Genomic DNA, 23,713 nt, shown 5'->3' with positions numbered 1-23,713 from the left:
GTAGTGTCACTAGTTCAAACTTAAAAAAAAAAACCTTAGCCAGTTGGCTCCATACTAATAGGTGTGTGCACGTGTGGACAAGTGTGTGTTCATTGTTTGCTTTTTAGGTATTTAAAATATTATACAGTGCATATATTTTCATGTTTTTTATTTTTATGAATGGTTTCAATATTTTAATAGCATAGAATATATATTTTTATATGAAAGGTAGTATAATATTTTAGATTTTATCAAATGGTTCTCAGGTATGAAATCTCAATGTCAAACATTAAATGTATACAGGAAAAGGGGAATTAGTTTACAGCTTCCTGATTTACAACTGTCTTCCAGGAGCTTAGTAAATTGTAAATCAAGGGTCAGTGGTACAAAAAAGGATTCACTTATACTAAGTATAATAAAAGAATCAAAAATAAAATTTTTAAAAAGTTAGACTAAAGCTTTTAAAACTATCTTTACAGCACTGGTCCTATGAGTTCATCATGAGAATCACTAAGAAAAAAGACCTCCCACCTTCCACCCAAACAGAATAAACAGTTCCCTAAATCATATAAAAAGCTACAGGATTCTTGAACCCACCTACAATGTGAATAAAGTACAAGTCAATATATGAATACCTCTATTTTCATGAAACGGTCAAGAAATTTGTCAAATCTACAGAACACCAGATGAGACTGGAAATCCCATGGTTTTAGCTCCTTGTCTCCCATAAAATACTTTGCCAATCCTTTTCTATAGTTGAAAAAGGAGTTTTTGAAAGTCTTTAAGACGTTAATAGCCACCTGCACCTTTTCCAGGGAGTCTTCAATTTCTCCTTTCAAAAGATCATCAGGTGAAAGGTAAGCTGTTGCCTAGGATTTAATGAAAGGAAACCATGAAAAACTGTTTAAGAGTTTTTTACAAAAAACATCTGCTTCAATTTTTTATTAAATTTTAATGAATAATTTTAAATAATAATGTCTTGCATTGGACCAGCAATGCTGAGACAGAAAGCACAGATTCTTGAAATTCAGGCACTGGTATATATTAATCTACAGAATATCAGAACTTCTGGATTTATACATTCTTGCAATAACTAAACGTTGCTAAGCTTCAAAGATATGACGACTATGTAATCTGAATTTGCATGGCTATTCCTAACAGCAAATATTCCACACAATGTTTTTTTTATATAAAGAAATACATAAGCCGGGGGGGGGGGGGAGGGGAATCAATCAGACTATGGATTTTACAAATATGGTCACCTTACCTGACAGTACCAGGGCACTTGCAAAGATAAGAACTAATATAGATGGGTTAACTACTGGCAATTCTTTGAAGTTAACAAACTTCTCTCCTGGGGGCTTCGGCAGCATTATAGGACAAAATCTAGCTGACAGATGCCATAAGAACTAGTTCCAAATAGAGAAAAGGGAAAGGAGAAAAGCATTAAAGAAAGACATAGATTTATGCAGCGCCAGTCAGGCTCATAGGACCATCAGCTAGGTTTCTTCCAGTTCTTCACTTGCCATATTCGTTACGAGGATTCAAAATTCCCCTCTTTAAGGATCTCGAAAACCTATAAATTTCTAAAGCTTTTTGTGTATATTATTTCTTCCCGATGTAGCTTAACCTCATATAAGTTACAGTAAGTCCTCGCTTAACATTGTGGATAAACTGTGTGACTTTAAGTGATACAACATATAACAAAACCAGTTTTACAATAGGCTAAATGATATAAGAGTTAAGATTCTACTGCATCTCATCAGTAGTATAACAAAACAATGCTGAACGAAATGAAGCTAGTTGAGCACCTGCTATATAGGTTTAAGTTGTGTGCCTTTAATTTTGTGGTTGCTTAGAAAGTTATTAGAGATCTCAATGGAGGACATAAGGAAAGCTGTTGAGCTCACCATAGCAGATGAAAGAATTTTTTTCCCCTCAATATTAAACGTATTATCCTCCTCTCATTAAGGGCTACAGTTTTACATGCAATATAGACACCGCACCACAAATTTGTAAAGTGATAAGAAAATCATTCACTGAGTATCTAAATTCCCTGATTAGAATCCTTCAAGTTCTACCTGTAGATTCCTAATCTATTCCTTCTCAGGCTGGATGGAAAACCAACCTCTGCAGAAAAGCTGCTAACATTTCACACAGCACAGGGAAGAGAGCTACCCATAATCTCTTAGCAATGTGTTTAAAACAGTTTACACTTAGGTATGGGCTAGGGATTCCAATACCTTTATCTGTATGTATTCTTTATAATGAATATGTCCTCTTAGGAAGTGAAAAATCTATGACAATCACTCCACTGCCTTCTATTTCAGTGCCCCTTGTGACCTAATTATTTAAATCTAAAGTAACCTTCCTTGGGCAAGCTATCCTTATGGTCATTCATGTGCTTCTTGGCTGACCCTCACATAGATGAGAATCACAGCAATTAACTTTCTGTTCATACAGCCCACTGTTGAATAAGACCTCTGAATATCCCATATTACAAAACCCAGTCTATACTCTTTCACTGGGTAGCAGGGTTTGTGAAGGAAAAAAAGAAGAAGAAGAAAAAAAAGTATCAGCAAGGGCAGGAGACCTGGCTCTGACCCATCAGGTACCACCAACTGGTTTTGTGACATTCACTAAGTCGTCCCAGCACCTCAGTTGCCTTATCTGCAAAAGGGGAGAGGTGAGTTAAATGAATCTCAAGATCCCTTTTAGCTCTTAAGCTCTGAACTATTCTCTGCTCCCTATACTAGTTCTCCGGCACGAAGCCAAGCACACCAGCTCTCTGCATTCTCTCATACTCAGTGATATCGGCACAAACCAACAAAAGCCACTCGATTTAGGATGAACTGGTCCCACCTCAGAGGCCTTATAAACTAAAACACTGCTAACCAGTTTCCTTATCAATAAGCCGATCAATCAATTATCAATTAAGCAGTTTATCAACGAGATTGTTAGCTTGACGCCTGTGTCCCAGCTTCTCTTTTTTCATGTGCTTTTATGGATTCTTACTTTTGCTCAGCCCTGACACCTCTAGTCTAAGTTCAACTGCTCAGACTGAAACCCTTCCCCACCTAGTATCTTGAGAATGTCAACACCCATAACGGCGACACCAGGCCATCGAATAGCAAGGGTGGTGAGCCGAGCATGGTCATGAAGCCCAGTGACCGGGCAGCAGAGTCAGGTTACCAGAGAAACATTTGAAAAAGAACCCACTATCAAGGCTCACATGTATTACCATCCGAAGAGGACAGATGATGCCTTTTATGTGTGTGGCCTAAATGACCATAGTAAGGGTCCCTGTGAGAAACGAGTGACAAGAAACACGTTTGCTTCTGAAGAAACAGAGGCTGTCTGAAGGCTGGAACGTCTAGAAGGATCAGGCAGACAAAAAAATAATAATAAAAATAAGTGAAGCAGATCAGTAACAACAGCAGGCGGTGGAGACCACAGTCACCTGGACAGCAGGTGACCCATCTAGAAGGGCACCTGAGGCTCTCGCACCTGTGCCTGTGGGACGGCAGAGCCAATGCAGTGAGATCTCCGACTTTTCAGTGGAGGCTGGAATTTGCATGAGAACTCGATTTCATTATTGGCAACGATTTTAATTTTAAAACACTGTGCAAAATAAAAGCGCTGCATTGATTTATAGGTTGAATGCAGCTGACAGACAGCCAGCGTATGATTGCTGATGTGACACAGTCAAGTGTCTGAATGTTTCACAAGCACTTGGAGGCCAATAATTTCATGGAAGGAAAGTACATGAAAGCTACATGAGGAAATACAATTATAGAAAGCACATAAAATGTGTAATCGCATGAATTATGCAAGGTACAAATCAAGAAACATTATCACTATATAGATAATATATATATATACACACTTATATACACATATATACATGTACACAATTAATTATACCAAAGTTTTAAAAAATGATAATGCTCAAAGCTGACAAGTTAAACTAAAACTTTCTACACATTGATAAGAGCAATGTAATTGATACCATTTAAAAAAATTCGTAAACATTAAACATTGTTCAAAAGCAATGTAGAGATTGTACCCTTTGATCAACATTAGGAATTTATGTTAAGCCAATTATCCAAGTTAAGAAAAAAGGATTTTAGTGTCAAGTTGATTTCTGCATGCTGTTTATAAATAGGAGAGGCTGGAATCAATCAAATATCCAAGAGTAACAAAATCGCTTTTCAAGAAGCTAGAAAAAAAATTATATGTAAGATAAAATGCATAATTTTACATAAGTTGGGGGAAAATAAAAATTAAAATGCTGCATTTCAGGGTAACAGAACTGTAGCACTATTTCCATTGTTATAAATCTTATGCAACGAGAATATTTTATAATTATTATTAGTACACTACATAATTAAAAATAAAATCATTTTAAAGTATGGAACATAGCATTCTAAGAAATTCGTCACTTATAAGCTAGTGACCTTGAGAAAGCTATTTATCTTCTCTGGATTTCGGGGGGTTTTTTTGTTGTTGTTTTAACTGAAAATAGATCTACTGATATTGTCTTTGTCACAGTGTTGCTAGGAGGACTGGATTTTTGAATTTCTATAAAGGGCTCGGAACTGAGTTCCTGGCAAATAATAGGCATTATATAATATTTGTTGAATAAATGTTAAATAAAATTAGACAGCAAACAACCTGTGAGGGGCTAAGGAGAATTTAGTTCTTCAGGGAACCAAGGCATGAAAGTTGGCTCACTTCTGACTTTTAATTCCTAACATGTTGGGGCACATTACCGCAAAGTCCACTTGAAGAATCAAGAAATCAGGTCAACAGAATTTTTAGACAGAAGGCAAGAACAGTAACTAAGGAACAGAAGAAGCAACATTATTTCCTTGGGAGCTTAACAAACAGTGGCTGCCGACACAGGCGAGGGACCAGGGATAATAGGTTTACAGGCTAATGGGTAACCAGGATTTCTTACGAGCCATGGACAAAAATGAATGACCACCTCTGGGGTTTATACACTGACAGGGCTTCTTCTCCAAATGAGCTGAGGATCCCTCAAAAGGGGGTTGCGAGAAGTGGTGGTTGTCATCGCTGACCCTGCAAAAGGAGTCATGGTCTGTCACGTGGGGGTGAAACCGCTGGGACCCAGGGCACTCGCTTGCAACGGAGCAAGCATTACGTTTGCACAGAGGAGAAACCTAAGCAGAATGAAGCCAGAAGAGATGATAAAATATCGCGAGGAACTGGCCTATTACCGCCCATCAATACCTTCACCTAGCTTGTAAGTCAACAGTTTGGACCTAACTTTTATGAACCTCTATGAAATGCCACACTGGACATGTCACTTAAGTTATTCCTTCTGAGCCGCACAACAGTCTGTGGATGAGGCATTATGCACACTTACAGATGTGGAAACTGAGGCTCAGGGAAGTAATTCAACTTCTCTTAAGTGGTACGATTGGATTTGAATCCAAGTTGGTCTGACGCCCAATGTCCTTCCTATGTATCTTCAGAAGCAGAGAAAAAAACGTGAGCATGTTAATAACTCAATGTCATGACTCACGACTCTTAACTGCTGGTCAGGAGACCTGTTCTCTAGTCTGGATTTCTCCTAAATTCTCATGGAAATTGAGCAAATGTCATCTTTCCAGTCTCGCTTAATTCATCTGAAAAAAAAAGGATCAGGGATTGGGTTGGAACACAATCCCCCGACCAGTGTATCAACAACATTGTTCTCTTTATTGCTTAGAACAGCACAGTTCTGGTGCCTGGGGCAGCGGAAACTCCACACTGTGTGTCTTGATGACAAGAAAACTTTCAGGGCTCCTAATCCCTTCTATGTAATACAAAAATTTTAATTTTCTATATGAGCCATGATGTGAAACCTCTGGGAAGCATTAGACTAGATCAGCGATTTAGGTCAATCAAGTTGCCCACTGTCCTCTAGCAAGACGCCCGGGCCTTTCTAAAGTATCCATTTTGGCCACAATGATTATCCCAGGAATGGAAATAAAATGCACTGAGCCAGAACCAAAAAAAAAAAAAAAGGAAAAACAGCCTCTTTCCAGTGAAGTTTCTCTACTACGAGAATGTACACTTGGGACTACAGAGAGCCATCTTACTTCACATGTCGTGAGCAGCTGAGGATAATAAAGTCAAACACAAACCAGCAAGGTGGAGGATGGTAGGAAGCTCTGAAATTATCTAGCCCCTTAGAACAAGCTATTCCTGATGTCACTGCATTCTTGGACTTTCCAGCATCACATAAACATATACGGTTTTTACTCCAATTTGCCGGCTGCAGCTAGAGGAGATCCGATTCTGGCGGCAAGCCTTCTTAAGAACTCGAAGGCGAAGCCGCATACCCAGATTCTAATCCTCTGGCATGTGTTTCACAAAAACTCCTTAGTGGTTCAGACACACACCCTGTTGTGGACTGAGTTGTGTCCCCCAAAATTCATATGTTGAAACCCTAACCGCCAATGTGACTATCTAAAGACAGGATCTTCAGGAGGCAATTACGGTAATTAAATGAGGTCATATGGGTGGGGCCCTAATCCGATAGGACTGTGGCTTTACAAGGAGAGAGAGATCTCTTTTTACCAGATAAGGACAGAAAGAAGGCAGCCATCTGCAAGATAGAAGAGAGCTCTCTCTGGAACATAACCATGTGGGCATCCTGATCTGGGCTTCTAGGCTCCTAAACTATGAATTACTAATTTCTCAAAATAAAAAGCCACCCAGTCTATGTTACGGCAGCTTAAGCAGACTATGACGCCCACAGCCCCCAGAAACCACTGCATATGTGCCCTCCAAGTAACTTTTAGGTCTCGAACTATGTCATATTCTCTGATATTACGGACACGAGAAGAATGAATGTTCGCACAGAAAGGAAGCGCAACAGTCCAATTTTTTGTAAACATTTCGATGACTGAAGAGAAACAACTATAAACAAGAGATTTTTAGAGATCAACAATAAATCAGAATTCTTTTAATACAATTCCACCACTGGTTTTTGAGGATAATTCTTTTCTAGCCAGATTCTCTTACTTTACTTTCCAAAAGCCTCCATCAGCCAGTGATCCTGCGGAAACCTAACAGAAAGCTACAAAGTACTATGCATATCTGCCTTTTAGTAGAAACTGTCTTAAACCTCTTTAAAGAAAGGTAGGACATTCAACAAGCAAAATCCAGCGACTACTTGTCCTTTGTATCTAAGTTCCAATTTGTTGTATTTAGGATGAAAAATAAACACTTGGACCTTATTAGCACAAAAGTCCTCTCTAAAAAAAAAGAAAGAAAGATTGTGTTCTGACTGCAGCCTGGATTTACTCATTCTTCATTGATCTAATAAAATAAAACCTACCACATGGTAATGATCCTTTGTGTCCCTATTTTGAATGCTACATACCTGGTCAACGAAGAGATTACAAAACTCTTGCAATAAAACTATAATCCGAGCGGGTGTATTATAAAACTTGGAATGACTCCAGATCAGACAGATGGTATGAAATAGCGGGGCGATTAACACACGAGTGTGCGGGAATTCCGTCTCCTGGAGACACTGAATGTGTCTCCTCAGTGGTCTCAGGTGAAGTTCCACATCTTGGGCTTCTAGGAGAGCTGATGGAAAAGAAAACCACCATTGATGTAAGGCAGTCTCTTTTTTTTTTTTTTTTTGTTCTCTTTTCTAAATTCACTTTACAGGTTCAAGAGAATAATGGTGAAACAACATGGCAGTGTTTAAATATTGTCCTATTTCTCAATGGACACATGACAGGTTTGGAAGTCTTGATCCACTGTCCATCTGTAAATTCAGGTGAGCCCTGCTGTAGTCGCTCGCACAGCGTATGGAAATTGTGACTGAAGACTTGGTGGGAATATACCATTACAGTCTAAAGAAATCTACTCAACTCCAGGAATAAAACATCACTGTGAGGTTACTGTCTCTTTGGTTTGGATCACAAGCTTCATCACTAGAATGTTATTTCTCCTAGGTAGTTAGACTAGCACAATTTAATCATTTACTGTCTCATTCTAGTTTCCTATAAGTGTAAGAACCCATGCAATGACTGAGAAATATTCTATTCTATTATTAATCAAAATATAGCTTTTGAAATTAAGCATGGATGATGAAAATATTTTGGAACTAATTAGAGGTGGTGGTTGTACAACATCATGAATGTACTAAATGCCACTCAATTGTACACTTTAAAGGGGTTATTTTTGTTATTCACTTTTACCTCATTTTAAAAAATGTTAAGCATGACAATAAGACTTTTTTTAAATGCTATATATAAGAAAAAGTTTAAATAGTTAACTATTATTAATTACTGCATAATCTAATCCAAATTTCTCTTGATTAAAATTGGTCCTTGTATAATGTGCCCGAATGGATCTCCACCAGGCTCAATTTTGCTCCTGAGGCTATAGACACCTTTGATGAACTGAAAATGGACTTTATTTATGAAGGTAGGTAATGAAGTACGTTTTTATTTTCTGGTGTTATCCCAGAAGACTCCTGTCAGGGAAAAAACAAAACAAAACAAAAAACCACCTGCCAAATCTGTTTTGAGCTGTCAGAGTCAGCTAAACACCCATCCTTGTCCCTCTGCTTGACATGTAACCAATCCATCTGTCCACCTAACATAAAGACCTGGAAGGCAGAGGGAACCTGGAACTATTTTCTCTCCCAAGTGCACTCCTGTTGTTGTGAAATTAGTGTTTTTATCAATATTAATTTAAAAATTAAATAACTGCATCTAATCAGTAAGTGCCCTTTAAATGCGATAAGCACATCTGGTAATTTCACAAGGCCTCGAGTGTGTTTTTGAGAGGGGGCCTTCTGTCTCTAACTGACCATGGCTTTGGGCCACGTGTTCTATGAAAGTGTTTCTTCTGAATCTTCAGACTATGTGCTCATAAGGCTAGAGGACCCTTGGGATTCATTCCTGTAGAGGCTTCATCCACAGAAGATGTTGTCTTATACTAACATGAAAAAACACGAGGAGATTCTACTTATTGAGGACATAGTTTACACCATATCTTCAATCTAGTAATCCTCAGTCAGGGAAGGTTTTGCCCCAAGGGGTCATATCTCAAGGCATTCTTGATTGTCGCAGCTGGGGTTAGGGGAGTTGGCAGAGGCCCGCAACGCTTGCTAAACATCCTACAAAACATAGAACGGCTCCCCAAAACATAGAATTATTCTGCCAAAATGTCAATGGTGACAAGGATGAGAAATATTGCTCTAATACTCACAATTCTGCAAAAAAGGCCAATGAAAACCAGAGGCCCAGCAAATTTAAGATATACTGAGTGAATCTGGGATAGGTAACCAGTCCTGACAGACCCCCAAGACCAAATATTCTCCCTTATCTAGTGGCCTCAAGCTGAATTCATGGAGAAAAACCTAAAGAGATATTAAAACATTTTGAAAATGGATTTTAAGTATTTCCTCGCTTTCCACGTTACATAAGAAAAAAGGTAAAATTTTCTAATGTTAGAAACAAATAATAAACGTTATCTGTCCATATTATCTTACAAGTTTATCATTTAAAACTTCAGTATTGTGTATATCCATATTTGCTTAACAAATGCCTAAAGAAGTATGCACAGAAATCCAGAAACTGAGGAGGGCTGTTACACCTAGGTGGGTTAAACCTGGATAGCGAGAGGACAAGGAGACTTTTCACTGAATACCTAATTACTGCTTTTTAACAATGTGCATGTATTTACCTGTTCAAAATTCAACAAACTAACTCTCTTCTCTGTACGTTTAATCTTCACCAAAACTTCAATGACAACTAAATGAGTGGTGATGTGGAACACATTCAGAAATTCTACTGGTGATAACTGGACTAATTGTAGAAAAGCTCAATGCCAGGTTTCCATTCACCTCCTGCTGAATACCAAAGGTCTTTCCCCTCCATGCATACATTCTCATTAAAACTGCAATGTGGAGCCACTTTGCTAGGTGCCTACCACATACCCTAAAAGTAGTTTAGAATAACTGGAGAAGAAAATATAGATGGTTAGGATGAATTCATCATTAGAGGAGTCCAATGTCATCACCTCATGAACAGGCTAATGACAGAGGGGCAGCTGAGGCTGAACGGGCAGACAGGGACCCTGAGGGACATGGATGCAGGCCAAAGAGCAAGAGTCTTACCGTTTTTCACGGTCACGAAAACATCCTTCAAAGCTGGGAAATAGCTACTTTGTTTGGTTTTCAGGATCTTAACCATTTTGAGGACAAGCGGAGCCTGAAGCTAAATTTTTGAAAAAGTTAACAAATATAAGCTAGATTATTTCATTACAGAATGTATTAATAATCTAAATTATACGTCACTCATGCACAATACAAACATTATTTAACCCTCAAAAACATATCTGGTTTCAAATCGAAAGTAATTTTAAAATTAATATTATTTTCCTTAAGCTTGTATTTTATTTTGCATTTATGGTTTTCTTCATTTGAATTTTCAGAAAAGTCTGTCAATTTGCTTACTATTATATATGTAAAATATTAAAATTTCCATATAAAATTTCTTGCTGTTTCATAAAATTTCTGAGACATATGAACACATGAATAAACATCTTAGTTTTTAGAACACTGAGTAATTTTAAGGCAAGCACCCAAAAGAGGAACCAAAGTTAGCTCTCCATAAGCTATTTCTCTTCACTAAGCAAGACCCTGCCCTTCCCAAATCAATTAAATCGACTAATCAAATCTTATAGTCTTCACTATTTCCCTGGGGGAACCACTCCTTCTGCGCCACAAAGTGTTTCCAATTATCTCAAATGCTGTCAAAATATTCTCAAAAACGCAAAAACTACTTTCAATCCCCATTAATTTTTAAAGTGCATACCGCATAGCACTTTGGAATAAGAAAAGGGAGCGAACTATTAAGTCATTCAAAGGCAGTATTTAGATCTTTAGTTATTGGAAATCACTGCTCTAGAGACCAAATTCTAGAAATTACTTTGCTAATTCAATTTACAAGCAATTTTTAGGACACTCTACTTACTTGATCATAAATGCATGATAGATTCTCTCTCCTCATCGCCCAGAAATCCAGTTCAGTTTGAGGATTTGAGTGAAGACCATTCAGCAAAGGCTGCACCGAATCTTTCTCTACAATTTCTTGGATTTGATGTGACCATTTAATAACCACTGATTCAATTGCATGGAGTACTGTCCTTTCATTTGGCTCTAGTCTACATACATTGAAAGGATTGACACAATTCAAAAATAAATCATTTCATCCAAATAAAAATAGGACTTGGATTTTAATAAGTATTTTATGTATCCATAAACTAGTTTTCTAAATATAAATACTTCAAAATCAGATCCATTATATTTATGGCCTCAACTTGAGTTGTGACATTGCCACTGGTATATCTCTAACATTAAAAAACACTGTTGAACAGAATAATCATCTTCGAAACCATTTTACTAAAAGAATATCAGTGACATCATGGCAATTGTTACAGCTTGTTTTTTGTACTCTGCTTTTAAAAAGTATACATTGAAAAGTAAATCATACACATGGTGTTTCAGCATGTTATTTAAAAAATATAAAGTAGTTACAATAATTCTATTTTGCCAACAGTTTGCTGAGGTTGTGATATTAAATGGGTATGTTGGCCTCCTATTTTAATATCCTTTATATACTGTATCATTACGTACTTGGTCTCTGGATATTTCTGATCCAGGTCAATTTTTCCTGCAATAGTGGGAATTGGTAGAAGAGTTCTTCTCAACATTTTACCCCTAAAAATATGTATTTTATTTTTCATGACTTCTATATGACGTTCCATGTCTTGTGAAATAAAACAGGACCAGGATTTATGGTTGTTCCTATTAGAAAGAATTGGTACTAAAATCTAGAAAGAGAAACAATTTTAAAAGCAGTTAATTTACAGACAACGTGTTCCTTCAAAGATTTTCTTGTCAAACAAAATTGGCAACAAAACCACTAAATTTCATAAATGTACTCCTATGATGTCAAATCTACAAAGACAAAAATCGATGACCCATTTAGACTTAATGAGATTAATTTTTTCAAAGAGGAAATAATTTATTGCTTCTCCATTCATTTATCTATTTATCAAACATTTGTGGAGGTTCTCAATAACTCAAACACTGCATAAGCAAAATTGTGTTAAGTAAACCGCTTTCTTAATGCAAGCTGAGCACACTGGCAGGTATATTAATGAACAAAATCTTTTTGAATTACATGAAGACAAGAGTAAATTTATCTTCTCAAGCCCTGGGTGGCATCCTGGTGAATTAAAGTTTGATATTCAGAAAGATGTTTATTGAATCACATGGTGCTTTGGGGGACTCCTTCTACCATTAAATTGGGTATATCAATGAGATTATATATGTGAAAACCCTAATTTTTTTAGTCCTAGAACTCTAATTTTTTTTATTCCTTAAGTAATTAATGAGTTTGTTGAGATAATAAAATTAGTCTCTTCTTGCTTTCTCACTCTTTTCAATATTTACTAATTTTTAAACATTTTTCAGTATTTGATGTAATCTGTCCAGTTTATTAGCATTATGCTGTAAAATATCCATTAGCTAAAATACTCAGAAAATAGTTATTCTACCATTTTAAAGTTTATTTGATAACACAATCTTATAGTTAATTGAAAACAAACTGAAAATTCACTTTGGTTTTCTAATGGTGTTGAAACAAATCTTTCTGAATTGTTTTCTTATGACACTGTTCCTGCTTAGCACCCACTTATTTGTTAAGCTAGGAATACAGAGATTAGTAAAAAATAGTCTCAACCTTCTATAAGCTTAGTGGGTTAGGTCCCTTGATATAATAACTGTCATAATTACAGGCACATTCAAGATGTAATCATGTAGAATCACAGGACAAACACCTAGTTCTGGGAGAGAGGAGTATTTAGGAAAGACTTGCCAGGAAAGTAACTACTTGGTTGAAATCTTTAAGATGAACAAATCAGGGCAGGCATTCCAGAAAACTGAACACTGAAGTATAGTGCTTCTGGGAAACTGCTAGATTGGCCTGCCTGAAATTAGAGCCAGAGCCCCTAAAATGAATGGCTGCAAGTAAGGCAGGGTGGTTCATGAAGAATTTTGGAAGCCATACTGAGGAATTAAGGCTTGTTCAGCTGGACATGACTTGACCCACTGGAAAACTGCTTTCTATATTAAATTCTCAATATCAACAGCTTTTTCTAAAAGTCAGATGTGAGGAAAATTCTGGTTATTCAACATTTCTAATTCACTGGGTAGTGTTTCAAACTTTCGCTATATACTATTCTGTGACAAGGCCAACTTCTTTTAAAATTAAATATTTGTGTCACAAGCTGTAGATAAAACTATTCTGAAGTTCTAACCTACATGCTCTACACAGCTAAAGGATCTCTATAAATTTCATTTAAAACAAACAGACCTAGGATGTGCTTTTTAATTATAATAAATCTTGTTAAACTATATACAAAGTAATTCAATTAATTTGGGGTTTTGTCTTGTTTCAGTTGGGAACTTTATCAAGTTTCTGTGATTTATAAGGAAAAACCCAACTTCCAATGGGATGGAAGAGCAGGTAAATGCTGTGCTCATCTCCTCCTATGACTACACCAAAGTTACAACTAAATTGTATAACAATCACCCTTAAAAACGACCTGAAGACTAGCTAAACAGAAGTCCTAAAACTAAGGGTCTAAGGAAGCCACATCGAGACTGGTAGGAGGAGAAGAGATGTGAAATGGCTGGTCCTGCATCCACATTTGGAAGTTAAGAATTGGGAGGGATATCTTGGCTGTGGACCTCACTGAGAAGCAAGGGGTTCTACCCCACACTGGGCTCCCCACTCCGAACAATTAGTGCTAGGAAGAGAAGTTCCCACTACATGTGGCTGTGAAAATCAGCAGAGATTCCATTTGAGTGAGATGGAGGGCTGCTAGAGCAGACAGAACATTTTCTAGGAAAGACCATATATTAGGCCACAAAACAAGTTTCAGTAAATTTAAGAAGACCTGAAAACATACCAAGCATCTTCTCCTATCATAATGGTATGATACTAGAAATTAATTACAAGAAAAAAAAACTGAAAAATCACATAGAGCTTAAATAACATGATACTAAACAATGAATGGTTTAACAATGAGATCAAGGAAGAAACTGAAGGATATCTTAAGACAAATGATAATAAAAACATGACTCCAAAAATCTGTGGGACACAGCCAAAGCAGTTCTAAGAGGGAAAGTCATAGCAAAATAGGCCTAATTCAAGAAACAAACAAAAATCTCAAACAATCTAACTTTACACCTAAAGGAACTAGAAAAAGAACAAAGCCTAAAGTGATTAGAAGGAAACAATAAAAATCAAAAAGGAAATAAATAAATTGGAATCTAAAAAAATACAAAAGATCAATGAAACCAAGAGCTAGTTCTTTGAAAAGATAAACTAAACTGATAAACCTTTAACCAGACTCATCAAGAAGACCCATATAAATAAAATGATAAATGAAAGAGAAGTGACAACTGAGAGAACTCTGATGAGTCCACCAAAAAACTGTTAGAACTGGTAAATCAATTCAGTAAAGCAGGATACAAAATTAATATTTAGAAATCAGAGGCATTTTTATACACCAATAATGACTATCAGAGAAATTAAGAAAATAATTTCATTTGTATTTGCATGAAAAAAAGGAATAAAATACCTAGGAATAAATTTAACCAAGGAGGTAAAGACCTGTACTCAGAAAATTATAAGATAATAAAGAAATTTAAAAAGATAGTAATAAATGTAAGCATATACCATGTTAATGATAGGAAGACTCAACATTGTTAAAATGTTTATACTACCAAAGCAATCTATACAGTCAATGCAATCCGTATCAAAATATCAATGGCATTTTTCACAGCACTAGAACAAATATTCCTAAAATTTATTTGGAACCATAATATACCCCGAATAGCAACAGTAACCCTCAGAAAAATAAGAACAAAATTAAAGGTATCATGCTACCTGCTATCAAATTATACTATAAAGCTATAGCATCCAAAAAAGCATGGTACTGGCATAAAAACAGACACATAGACCAATGAAACAGAATAAAGAGCCCAGAAATAAACCCACATTTACATGGTCAATAAATCTATGAAAAAAGAGGCAAGATTATACAATGGGGTAAAGACAATCTATTCAATAAATGGCACTGGGAAAACTACACAGGTCCATGCAAAAAAAATGAAACTAGACCACTTTCTTACACCACATACAAGAATAAACTCAAAATGAATTAAAGGCTTAAATGTAAAACAAAAAACACCTGGAAGAAAACATAAGCAGTAAACTCTGATATTACTCTTAGTAATATTTTTTTTTGGATATGCCCCTTGAGCAAGAGAAACAAAAGAAAAAACAAATAAATGAGACTACATCAAACTAAAAAGGTTTTGCATAACAAAGGAAACCATCAACAAAATGAAAAGAACCTGCTGAATGGGAGATATTTGCCAATGATACATCCAGTGAGGGGTTAATATCCAATATATATAAGGAACTCCTGTAACTTAACACCAAAAAGAGAAATAATCCCATTAAAAAATGGGCAGAGGACCTGAATAGACATTTCTCCAAAGAAGACATACAGATGGCCAATAGACATATAAATAGATGTTCAACATCACTAATTATCAGAGAAATGCAAAGTAAAACCACAATTAGATATAGCCTCACACCTGTCAGACTGGCTATCATCAAAAACTCAGCGAACAAGTATTAGTGAGGATGTTGAAAAAAGTAAACCCTCATACACTCTTGATGGAATTGCAAATTGGTACAGGCACTATGTATGGAAAACAGTATGGAGGTTCTTCAGAATGTTAAAAATAAAACTACCATATGACCCAGCAATCCCATTTCTGAGTGTTTATCCAAAGAAATCCAAAACACTAATTTGAAAAGATGTATGCGCCCCTATTATTCACTGCAGCATTATTTACAACAGCCAAGATATGGAAGCAACCGAAGTGTCTATCAATAGACGACTGGATAAAGATGTGGTACATACACACTCCGCCATAAAAAAGAATGAAATCTCACCATTTGCAACAACATGGATGGACCCAAATGGTATTATACTAAATGAAATACGTCAAAGACAAATACTGTATGATTTCGCTTATATGTAGAATCAAAAAAAAAAAAAATCAACAAACAAATCAGAAATAAACTCATAGATACAGAGAACAAACTGATGGTTGCCAGGTAGGTTGATGAAAGGATTAAGAAGTACAAATGGGCACTTATAACATAGTCAATAGTCATGGGGATGTAAATACAGCATAGGGAATATAGTCAATAACATGGTAATAACTGTGTATGGTACCAGGGGGCACTGGACGGATATATGCAAGGGGGCGGGAGGTACTAGACTTGTTGGGAAGATCACTTATTAAATTATGTAAGTGTCTAACCACTATGCTCTACACCTGAAACTAATATAATATTGAATGTCAACTGTAATTGAAAAAAAAAATTTAAATTAAAAAAAAAATGCTTTGGCTGTAAAACAAACAAATAAAAAAACCCCAAAACCCAAACTTTTCTGTGAACCAAAAGAATTTGGAGATGTTTACTAAGGGTATATAACTATAGGTAAAAGAACTATAGTGTCTTTGCTGTAGTTCTCTTACCATATTTCTTTTAACCTTTTTTAAACTGGGGAGTTTCTTTTTACAATGCTTCTTAAATCAGTAGAGACTATTACTTAGGAAACATTTTCAAAACACAGAGACTTGGGCCTCTCGCAGACTTCTTAAATTGGAATGTCCAAGGATATGGGCTCAGACACTGACAACAAGAACCAAATCATACTTTTCTGGCTTGTTGAGCATTCACAATTATGGTTTCTTTCAATATAATACCTAATGAAAGCAATAACTATATAACATCTAAAACACTTTTGCTAAATATAAGTATATAATACAGTTACTAATAATAACGTAAGGAAACACACAATGTTGAAGGGCAGATCAAGAGTTCAATTTTCGACATGTCAGACTGCAGATGTCATGATGCATTGAGTGGCCACGTGTGGAAGGACAGAAGGTGGATGTCTAAGCTTGGAGTTCAGGAGAGAGACTGAAGCCGGAGAGAAAAGCTCGAGAGGCCCCGGCACATCATGAATTACCGTTAATCGGTGAATATCTGAGTCAGACTCCAAAGATTATTCAACATTGAACATGAGAGTGTATTTAATCTTTTAAATGAGAAAAAAAAAATACAAAGTCGCAAATGACTTTCCCCGCCTCAGTTCACCTGGTCCATCCCTTCCTTAATCTGTCCCACTTAAGAACCCCAACACTAAACAATTCCCTCAATACCTTTCAATCCAATCACTGCCTCATTAACAGCCTCTCCCTTACTTTTGAACTGAGTCACCAATTCGCCAATCCTTGCACTTAATGTTTTCCTTGTTAATGTACAAGTCACCCAGAAAGTGAGAAGTTGATCGAAATGAAAGTCATAAATGACCACTGACATTTCATTTAGCTGAAACTTCCAAATTAAGCCTGTTCTGATTAAAAAATAAATAAATAAATAAACAAAATAAACCACCTTCATAGAACATGCATTACCACAACCATCTTCCAATAAATGCAAAGATTTGGGTATGGCAATTGTCTTCGCAGACAACTATCTGAAAAAAGTTACAAGGCTGTTTATTTCCTAATCAGCCTCTCCAGCCTTATTTCTCACCGCCCTCCAGCTCTGGTTTCCCAATCTAGTGACACTGGTTAACTTGTTTTTTTAAAAAAATGGACCTGTATTTCCTCACCTGTTCCTTTGCAGTGCTTCTCCCTCTGGTGGGAAAACCCTGCCTCTATTTCCTACATCTAGCTATCTCCTCCTGGTCCTTCGACACTACGGGAACCAAATGAGTTACCACACCACTGTGGATGCTTTTGACAGTCAAAAGAACACTAAAAATTATTAGATGTTAACTCATCTGTAACAGGTACAAACCAGAAAAGCCCCAGGCAAACCAAGACCTATGATTATCCTATTCGAGACTTCCTACCTTCTCTGCCGTCCTTCCGGATGTGGGACGATGCCAGTCGGCTCCGACAGCACGCTACTAAGACCTCTACGGTAAACACGCCCTATCACCGTTGGCTTAGCTGCCCGCCTCCCTAATTTGAATACACGCTTTCTGAGGGCGTGTATTAGAAACTGCCTCAATAATTGCCAGGTGTGTCCACTCAGTAGCATCAAGTAGGTAATGATAAATATTGATTAACTGAACAAATAACCACTGTGAGCTTATTAGCACAAAATTCCCAAAGTGTCTTTTGCACATAAATGTCAAAAAAAATTCAAATAGAGATAGAAGAGATTATACAACAAATGTTTTTCTCTAAATATCTTGAAGCTTCACTAATTTGTCCCTTATAGGAACAGGGTATCAGCCCTTATTAAACCAAGTACTTACTGAGCTCCTACTCTGTATCAGGCAATGTCTTGGGTGTTTGGGACACAGCAGTGAGCTAACAAAGATTCAGGGCTTGGACAAGTAAGGCACTCACTTGGGAACAATAGAGACACCCAAGGCACCAAAAAACTTGATAATCAAGATGAATATTTTAATATATTTTTAAATAAAAATTAATGCAAGAAATTCACAATGAGTAACATCAACATTTTTCAATAAAAACAGTATCAGTATTACCTACTTTTTCTTGGCTCATACTTCAGTATGACTTGGCATGGCATTATCAGTGATCCTATTTTTATGTAAAGTGTTAGGGGGGGTTGCATTAATTTTGATTCTAAATATAACATTAAATATTTAGCTTGATTACTAAGTTGTTTTTGTTCCCTGCCCCAAGCCTCGGTGAATTTTGCTCTTAAAGTAGGTGCCTCACTTGCCTGACCCTGATCCCCGCCCTGCAAAGACTCCTGCTCTCCATGAGGCAGACTTTGCCGAAAAGAGGTATTTGAGCAAAAGGACTTAAAGAACATAAAGAAGGTGACTGAGTGGATTCTGGGGGATGATAAAGAAATAGCAAGAGCAAAGGCCCAGCGGTGTGCCTGAAACAACCGAGGATCAGCAAGGGGCCATGAGTCAGCAAGTGAGATGAGTTTAGAGAGGTGAGGAGGAGGGTAGACCAGAGATTTCGGACCAGAGCCTTCATCCTTAACAGGAATAAGAAACACCTGATGGTCTTAATGCAGTAGCTCTGGAGGGGGGCTGAGAGTCTATAGTTCTAAGTTTCCAGGTGATTCTAATACTGCTCATGCAGAGTAAGCAACAAGGCAAAGTCTGGACTTCTATAAGCACCTGGGTAGCCCCTCAGTTGGTGTGAAAGGGGGGCCAGTGCAGGGTCTGAGCAATAAGTGACATGATCTGACTCATGTTTCAACAAGGTTTAGGTTCTAGATGGGAGACACATAGAAGCAGGAAGACCAGTTCAGAGACTGATGGAGTAGTGCAGGTGAGAAAATGGTGAACTGAATCAGAGTGCAGCAATGGAGGGAGAATGGGACCCATTCTGGATATATTTTGAAGGTGGGACTTGATCTACTGACAGCATGGCTACCAGGTGTGAGACAAGGCTGACTCGGAGGTCTTCCAGCTTGAGCGACTAGAGGAATGGACTTCACATCTACATATCTGGGGATAGCAAGTAATGCAGGTTGGGGAAGGTCAGTTCCACTTAAGACATCAGGTTTGAGGTATCTATTAATCATCAAGTGGGGAGGCCATGGCAGGAAGGCAGGTGGATCTCCAAGTGTGGAACTTGGGAGAGAGGTCTTGACTACAGAGTGGTTTGGGAGTACCTCACACGTCATCGTAAACCACTGTTCATCAGCCAGTACTGTGAGTGGTACTAAGGGATACTAAGCAAAGACAAGCCTTGGAAGCCTTTAACCTAAACATCAACAGCCATGCCTTAGGGCCCTATTCATATTGAATTTAAGCCTTTTCCATAAATAAACCCCAAGTGGCATGGTAAGTGTGATATCCTCACTTTCTTTTCTTCCCAGTAGCATATCCTCAAGTATAATTAAATGAGAATCTTCCAAAGCACTTTAACTTCTGAGGTTCGGAATGTTTCTTACCTTCTATAGATGTACTTATTAACAACTTACTCTCTTTCATTTAAACCTTTATTCAGAGTGATATGCACTGAGACTGAGATAAATTCAGAGCAAGATCAGAAGAACTTGAAAGAGCAAGAATACCACTGATGGCTGCAACCTTGACCTTCCGAGCCAGCTGACTGACGGCAGTCTGGATTTGAAGGACAAAAGTCATTCCCATTTCACGTGAAATCCTTTACTCAGATTCAGTTTGATAAAAATTTCTTGAACTGTCCCAGTGCTGAACAGAGAAAATTCTTTTCTTAGTGTCTCCTGAAATCAGCCAAAACCAAGTAAATTCCACAGAAAGGGAGGGAAACCGAGGTAAGGTACTGAAGTTGGGAGAGGCCGGAGACAGCAAGAAAATACCTCCTTTCAAAAGAACAGAAAAAGGGACACCAGAAGTAGAAGAGAGGTGAGAGATTGGTAGATCGTTAATAATAAACACACTGGCGAATGAATATTCCTGCCTTGGTGGGACTGCATTGATTATTGACATCTGATTTACTGCTCTCTCACTCAGTGGTTCCCAAAGTTTGGGGCCCATGAAAATCACCTGGGGATCTTTAACAACTATTGATCCCTGGGGCCCATGAAAATCACCTGGGGATCTTTAACAACTACTGACCCCTGAGGCCCATGAAAATCACCTGGGGATCTTTAACGACTAACTCCTGACATTGATTTGAGGTGTGGCATGGGTAGATTAGAAAATTCCTCGTGATTCTAACATTCATCAAAGTTTGAAAACCACTGCTCTGGTTCTACAGAACCTGGTCACTTAGTTTTTCCTCAAAGCTGGTCCATGAACAAAACAGCTTCAACATCAGGTGAGAAATGCAGACTATCGGCCCCACCCCAGACCTACTAAATCAGCCTGCCTTTACCCAAATCCTCAGGTGGTTATAATGCACATTGAAGTGCCAGTAACATTAGTTTAGGGTACATTTCTGATTTAAGGAGAGAGAAAGGACATTTAGGGCAACCATTTCTAACATTTTGTTTCCATTACTTTTTGCCATTATTTGTCATGAGTGACACTTAGAAACCAACAGGAATCTGAAAAACTGAATTTTCAAAACCTTTTCCAAAGTACAAGTTTATCTCTACTCTGAATGTAAAGTTTAAAACTTGTAGCTAAGTACAGATTTCAATTTGAGCTGCTTTTTGTTTTACTTCTATTATTTAGAAAGAGGAAAAAGATGGTCCTACAAACTACTACCTGTTGAATATTAGACTCAGTTAATTATCAGCTGATTTAAGAAACAGTCCAAATGCTGTCACACTCCATCCACCCGGCTAAAGAGATTACTGGCTTCTAAATTCTCTTTAAAAAAGAGTTAGTTGTCTCAGAGAATTCCAAGTATCACAGAGATAAATGAAAGATTCAAATACTAAAGATGGACTAGTACCTCTTCTAGGAAAGCAGTTACATGTCCAAGAGACGAGGGTGGTAACTCTCCAAATAAAACCGTTTGAGAGAAGTCATTTACTTCAATGCTTTCAGTAATTTTGGCAATATAAACAAGTTTCTGTCTTGCATCTCTTGGAATCTGAAACAAGAACAATGCAGTTTAAGTCCACAGTGTAGGCTCCATGAAGGGTTTGCTGGATCTTACTGGTGGCTAGATCGCTCGCAGAAGAAACAAAACCTGGCATCTCCTAGAGCTAAGTGTTCCTGCTCCTCGTCTACTGACAATTTTTAAAAATTAGTTACAATTAGTAAAGTAGCGAAACAACAACAACAACAAAATTCAAAACCCACAAAACCCGAAGGCGAGCTCGTTTATTCTCTTCTCTGGGATTCTATTTACCAGCTACTAACATCTAGTCATGATAGTAACACTTTACATTCACCGAGGCACTGTACAACCTTGCTCCAAACTCTTCACACTTTAAAAATGCTAAATGCCAATGCTATACCTTAACCTTCAAGTGGGCGAACAGTCTAAACGTTTGAAAAAGGGGGTGGGATAAAAGAGGAACGCAGGGAAGAAGGGAATTAAGGCGTGACCCCACAATGGCTGGTAAACACGTTTGCGCATATTACCCCAGCACTTGTTTTTAAGGACTAAGTATTTTTTCCCCTGGGATGAAGTGTGGTTAACAGGCAGAGTACGTGACAAGTAATTTGGGTTCTGCCAAATAACTTTTTTAAGGATGTGGCTCCACAGTGACCCAAGAGCGACTGAGACGGAAGTTATCTGGCACAGAACCCACCTTGCGCCCACCGCCCGGGAAACTGAAATTAGTTCTGCTCGTCCGGCATTATCCGGAGCGAGGAGGCACCAGGGCTGACCTTCTAGAAAACCGCTCGCTGCACTGCAGAGCAGGCACATTTGGGGGGAATTCTGCCAACTCCGGGGCAACTTCAACGAAAGTTTGTTCCAGCGCCCGAGGGCGTGCGCCGCGGGAACCCGAGGAGGCGCGGCTGGCCTGCCCCGCCGGGGGATCCGTTCCTCCGGGCGGCGGCCAGGCCGGGTCCCCTCGCCCGTCGCCCCTTACCTTCCGGGAGGCTGCGAGCCACCCCGCGGCTGCGACGCTGCACACGAGGCAGGCGGGGCTGGGGCTCTCCAGAAACGCGCCCAGGACCTGCCGGTTGTCCTCGCTCTCCAAATGCCGGCTCCATTTCTCCGCCGGGAGCCCCAGCACCTGCTCCAGGCGGCCTCCTAGGAAGCGCACGCGCGCGTCTTGGGCGAAACTCCGCGCTCTCCTGGCCGCCGCCTCCTCCTCGTCTTCCTCCAGCTCCAGCCCCAGCGCGCCCGCCACCTCCAGGCCGGCGCCCGCGATTCGGCGAAAGGTCGGGACGTCTCGCTCCTTCTGAGCCACCTCCGAGGCTGCCATCGGGCACGTCCTAGGCATGCAGGACTGGCCCGCCCCGCGCGCGCCGCTGCCCAGCCCTCGGGGGGCGAGGGCACCTCTCCGCACGCGCGCCCCGGGGTGGCTCCCACGTCCTCCCGCGACCGCCGCGTGCGCGGCCGCGCGTCCCTCCTGCAGCTCCTCGGCGCCCGGCTTCGGCGCGCGGTGCTAACCTGCCCACTGAGGCGCCGGCCCAGGACGAGCTGCGCGTCCCGTTTCCCTGGGGACAGAGTCCCCGCCCCGGCCCGCTGGGGGCGGAGTGAGCGCCCAGGGGGCGCGGCCTTCGGGCTCTGGGCCTCCAACCCGCCTGGCGAGGGGAGTGCCTTTCGCTGGTCTGAGCCGCTCCGTGGGCCCCCACCTCTGCCCTCCCGCTCCTCGGCCCGCTGGACGTCTCCGTGGGGCTCCCAGTGAGGAAGAACCGCAGCCCAGCACTGCTTAACTGCTGTGGTTTAAGCCGTACCCTTTGGGGTCTAGCTCCCTGCTAAAACCTTGATTCTTTCATGTAATTCCTAGAAAGGCAAGGTCTCTCTGGCTGGTCATCTTATTTGTTTGGGCAAGGAAACGCAGGCACAAAGGGACTAAGGAAGAAGAAGTGGGAACCGGGATTCAGACCCCGCACTGAGGTCTGTTATTGCCTTGGCCGAAGGTTGTCCAGATATTACCAGAAAAGAGTCAGCCTTGCAAGCCAACTTTCCTCCGTGTGGAAATCCAGCTTCTCGCTGTTCCAAGTCCTGATTCTGACCCTCGCC

The 23,713-nt window shown here is 39.2% G+C and overlaps 1 protein-coding gene across 5 annotated transcripts in view; it reads right to left on the bottom strand.

Moving 5' to 3' along the window:
• The window catches only part of DNAH11 (dynein axonemal heavy chain 11), a 264,624-nt gene extending 241,586 nt beyond the window's left edge, over nt 1–23,038 (bottom strand). The window contains exons 1-7 of one of the 5 annotated variants that reach the window (XM_016159540.2): nt 22,611–23,038; nt 21,518–21,658; nt 11,657–11,853; nt 10,995–11,184; nt 10,136–10,235; nt 7,376–7,587; nt 615–848 (exon numbers count right to left, since the gene is read on the bottom strand). In XM_016159540.2, the coding sequence (XP_016015026.2) occupies nt 615–848; nt 7,376–7,587; nt 10,136–10,235; nt 10,995–11,184; nt 11,657–11,853; nt 21,518–21,658; nt 22,611–22,967 (1,431 nt within the window). In that variant the 5' untranslated portion in view covers nt 22,968–23,038. Of the gene's footprint in view, nt 1–614; nt 849–1,246; nt 3,822–7,375; nt 7,588–10,135; nt 10,236–10,994; nt 11,185–11,656; nt 11,854–18,042; nt 18,319–21,517; nt 21,659–22,610 lie in introns of those variants that run through there. The other 4 variants (XM_016159541.2, XM_016159539.2, XM_016159542.2 and 1 more) reach the window with 4 other exon arrangements.
• Between the last annotated feature and the right edge of the window lie 675 nt (nt 23,039–23,713).

This window comes from Rousettus aegyptiacus, unplaced genomic scaffold, assembly GCF_014176215.1.
Source record: "Rousettus aegyptiacus isolate mRouAeg1 unplaced genomic scaffold, mRouAeg1.p scaffold_m13_p_13, whole genome shotgun sequence".
Classification (NCBI taxonomy): domain Eukaryota; kingdom Metazoa; phylum Chordata; class Mammalia; order Chiroptera; family Pteropodidae; genus Rousettus; species Rousettus aegyptiacus.
Note: the sequence above shows the minus strand (reverse complement) of the source record. Positions and strands in the feature narration are given on the sequence as shown.